Raw genomic sequence first — 4197 nt, 5'->3', positions numbered from 1 at the left:
CAATATTATTCCTTAATCACACTTGTTGAGCGTTATTTTGATATGTATCTGCAAGACGATGTATTTATGTTCATACATATGTACTTGCTGCTGCGCTGCATTTGTATGTACATATGTATGTACAAGTTCTAGCAAGATCGATGTTCTTCACTTAACTTTGATAAAATGAAAATAACGCCTATATACTACTCATAAACGTGGTTATTATCAGCAATATGCACTTATGTACATACATCTGTACATAAGTATGTATGTATGTATGTTGATTAAAATACGTATGCATCTGGCTCTTAGATAAAGAAATTACGACTGTAATTTGAATTGTAGATTGTGATCTCTTAAGCAGTGGCCGTACTGTATATCCATTCTTTAATTAAAATCAAAAATTGTGTTAACTATACATACGTAAGTTTTTCTTAAGGTATAACGTCGCCTGGATAAAAGATTGTCGTTGACGATTTTTAGTTATACATAGATGCAGATTTACATTTTAAAATAAGTTCCTTCGATCGGTGTTATCAAATTTTTAGCGATGATCTATTACAAATTAAGTTAATAATGTGGCGTTATCCATATTGGATATCTCGTTTAGTTTCCAAGATATTGAGTAAAAATATCGATGATGCAAAGTGGCTGCAAAATTATTAAGAAATGTAGCCATATGACAAAACGAATAAACAATAGAAATAGAACAATTTAAGAATTTCGAGAATTAGTAACAATCTCCGAGACTTCGAAGAAAATCTATCGTCGCGTTTTTGAGAAATTCCATTCCAAACTTCAATCACGATATCCCAAAACCTGCCGAAAGTAACATACAACAATTTTGTATCCAGGCGACGTTACGTAAATATACTATTGAATCTGAAATTGCCACAAAGTCCCGAATAAAACGAAATATGCCACATAAAATCTTATTAATCTATGTATAGTATGTATGCATGTCTGGGTCAAATCTTGGGTTTTGATCATGCTTTATATGGACGAAAGCGCAACACCATCAAAAAAATATTAAAAAATCAACGGTAATTTTTAGCGACTTGAAACTTGCACTTTGTTTACTAATATTTAATGGACTATAAAACTGAATACTCGAAAATTTCCTAGAAACTCTGAATAAAAAGTTTGAAATTTTAAATTTTTGTGAACTTTATATAAAGTGTGAAACTTTGATTTATGTGGTTTATATTATAGAATGAACTATATTTTCATAAATAATTAATGTACAAAATTGTTTATGAAAATAACTGTTAATCTTATATTAGGTGTATACTTTATTTTGACGTTCACTGTATGAACATAGACATCAGTCCAAAATATAATTTTTTATGTATAACATAATGATTCTGAAAGATTAGAAAAGGTTGACCTTATTGTGTTAGACTTTAGATAACTGATTGTGCAATTGAATTTCAATGTGTCTGGTGCTACTCGTTGAAAATGGATAACAAGAGTTGCTTTCTCCAAACAAGAAACGCATTGCTTAGACAACCGGCTAAGTATAGTTCGAAAAATAAAAAACGGAAATTAGATATTTTTCCTACGTTTCCATGACAGTCGGGTCTAGAACAATGGACCGGCACAGATTGTATGCCNTATTCAATGCCTTCACACGATAGTATAACATTGCCGTTTTCATCCACTTTATTTCTTCTCATGAGTTTTATTAAATCAAAAATTACAACAAAAGCAAATAGGTATCACCAAAAATATATATCAATAATAATATTTTTACCTTTGTGATAAAATCTACACTGTCTCCTTAGTATCTGTAATGGTCGGGCTTAAATGGACCAGACTTCGGCACACCCAAATATTTGGATTGGTCATCGGACAATTTTGTCAATTTTACGCCCAATTTCTCCAAATGCAGGCTGGCCACTTCTTCGTCGAGTATTTTGGGCAACATATGTACATCCACGTTGTACTTTTCAGCTTTAGTCCACAATTCAATTTGTGCTAGCACTTGATTACTGAACGAATTAGACATCACGAAGCTGGGATGGCCGTGCGCGCAACCCAAATTTACCAAACGTCCTTCGGCGAGCAAAATAATATGACGTCCATTGGAGAGCGTATAACGGTCTACTTGTGGCTTAACATTTATCTTCTCCTTGGCATTGGCANAATTTACCAATCGTCCTTCGGCGAGCAAAATAATATGACGTCCATTGGAGAGTGTATAACGGTCCACTTGTGGCTTAACATTTATCTTCTCCTTGGCATTGGCATTAAGCCAAGCTACATCAATTTCACAATCGAAATGACCAATGTTGCAAACGATCGCATCGTCGGGCATGTGTAGGAAGTGAGCGCCAGTGATGATGTCCTTGCAGCCTGTGGTGGTTACAAAAATAGTCGCTTCCTTGCATGCCTCTTCCATGGTGGTAACTTCATAGCCTTCCATTGCAGCCTGCAAAGCGATTATGGGATCGATTTCTGTGACAATAACACGTCCGCCAAAGCCACGTAACGCTTGTGCGCAGCCTTTGCCGACATCACCGTAGCCGGCAACGCAGCATACTTTACCAGCGATCATGACGTCTGTGGCGCGCTTAATACCATCAATTAGCGATTCGCGACAACCGTATAGATTATCGAATTTGCTCTGTGGAAATAGTAAAATAAATTATGTTATTTGGTTGCATTTAATTTGCATTGAATTCAAGCAAACCTTCGTCACCGAGTCGTTAACATTGATGGCAGGAACACCTAGTCGACCTTCCTTCATCATTTTGTACAAATTATGTACACCGGTTGTGGTTTCTTCGCTCAAGCCCTTGATGTCTTTAAGGTACTGTGGGAACTTTTCGTGCACCAAGTTAGTCAAATCGCCACCATCATCGAGGATCAAATTCAATGGCTTACCATCAGCGAATACCAGGGTCTGCTCAATGCACCTGAACGAAAAGTAAAGGTTGTTTAAGTTCCCAGCATAAAAAGTAACGATTCTTTTTTTTTAATTTCTTACCATAAGTATTCCTCATCGGTCTCACCCTTCCAGGCATAAACTGGTACGCCAGTCTTCGCGATAGCTGCAGCTGCATGATCTTGTGTACTGAATATATTACAGCTTGACCATTGAACCTAAAAGCAAAAGCAGGAATAATTTCAAAGTTTTACAAAATTATCTAATAACAAATCTCGCTACTTGAAAAGAGGCGAGTAATATTATCATTGTCGCATTGTTTTGAACTATTGGCCCTGTTAGAATTATCTATAAATAGTCGCTTAGCAGCACATAATTGCCTACGTGAAATATATGAGATAGTAATAATGTACGAGAGTCACATTCTAAACAAAACAAAGGTGATAAGCGCTTTTATAGAATTCCGCCCTTGACCTGCCTCCCAAATCTAAGATAAGTACATAGGTATATGTGTTACTTACTTCTGCGCCCAGCTCCACGAGTGTCTCTATCAATACGGCGGTTTGTACTGTCATATGGAGACAGCCAGCAATACGTGCACCCTTCAACACCTTTTGTGGTCCATACTTCTTACGAATGGCCATTAGGCCAGGCATCTCGTTCTCCGCGATTATGATGGCTTTGCGACCATACTCAGCAAGGTTGCTATCGGCTAAATGTGTTAATAATTAATTATTTTCCATTAAAAGAGGTTCATTTTATGAAAGGCAAAAAAAAATTGGTATTTCCATGGTCCAGCTGTTTTTAGCGGCTAAACTTAACCTCTTTAGCATACTCACCAACTTTGTATTGTGGCTTCATTTTATCCTATTTGTGTTTGAGTAGGGACTAAAGAAGTAATTTAAAAAAATATCTTAATTGTTGCCGATTTAAGGATATAGACACTATTTTATATGAATTTGGCGCAAATTCACATTCAGAACTCACAACCGGCTTGAATGGAGATGAAGGAAAAAGTAAACTTCAATCTGCTTGGAGTCTGATCAGAAAAAATTAAACGCGTGCTTTGAAAATAAACATTCAGGGTTGCACGTACATAATCAGTTTTTGGTAATATAGTAATCGGTTTTATTAGATAAGGAATGATTGTGAATTATCCAAAGAACCTTAAATTTTTTTGGATTTCTATTTAGAACAATGTTCTTTGTTTTAAACAAAAAAAGTAAAGATCTGAAGAAACACTTCCAAAATTTCAGAAAAGCTGCCAAAGATGACACGCGATCTACATAAATAAATTAATGGTCCACTTCCAAGCAATAACTGTATAG

At 35.7% G+C, this 4197-nt stretch overlaps 1 protein-coding gene across 3 annotated transcripts; it reads right to left on the bottom strand.

Moving 5' to 3' along the window:
• Positions 1 to 1632: 1632 nt before the first annotated feature.
• On the bottom strand, positions 1633 to 3916 carry LOC108373695 (adenosylhomocysteinase). Of its 3 annotated transcripts, none has more exons than XM_017629627.1 (6): positions 3709 to 3916; positions 3391 to 3581; positions 2972 to 3087; positions 2675 to 2900; positions 2143 to 2608; positions 1633 to 2037 (listed from the first exon to the last, which is right to left on the bottom strand). In XM_017629627.1, exons 1-6 carry the CDS (start codon positions 3728 to 3730, stop codon positions 1763 to 1765), a joined length of 1296 nt encoding a protein of 431 aa, XP_017485116.1. In that variant the 5' UTR covers positions 3731 to 3916; the 3' UTR covers positions 1633 to 1762. The 3 variants fall into 3 exon arrangements, with proteins under 3 accessions (XP_017485116.1, XP_017485117.1, XP_017485118.1); XM_017629628.1 differs by having other exon boundaries at positions 1633 to 2085; positions 2167 to 2608; XM_017629629.1 differs by having other exon boundaries at positions 1633 to 2110; positions 2207 to 2608.
• Positions 3917 to 4197: the final 281 nt, after the last annotated feature.

Source organism: Rhagoletis zephyria, unplaced genomic scaffold, assembly GCF_001687245.7.
Source record: "Rhagoletis zephyria isolate East Lansing unplaced genomic scaffold, Rhagoletis_zephyria_1.1 Rzeph_scaffold_06959, whole genome shotgun sequence".
NCBI lineage: Eukaryota > Metazoa > Arthropoda > Insecta > Diptera > Tephritidae > Rhagoletis > Rhagoletis zephyria.
Note: the sequence above shows the minus strand (reverse complement) of the source record. Positions and strands in the feature narration are given on the sequence as shown.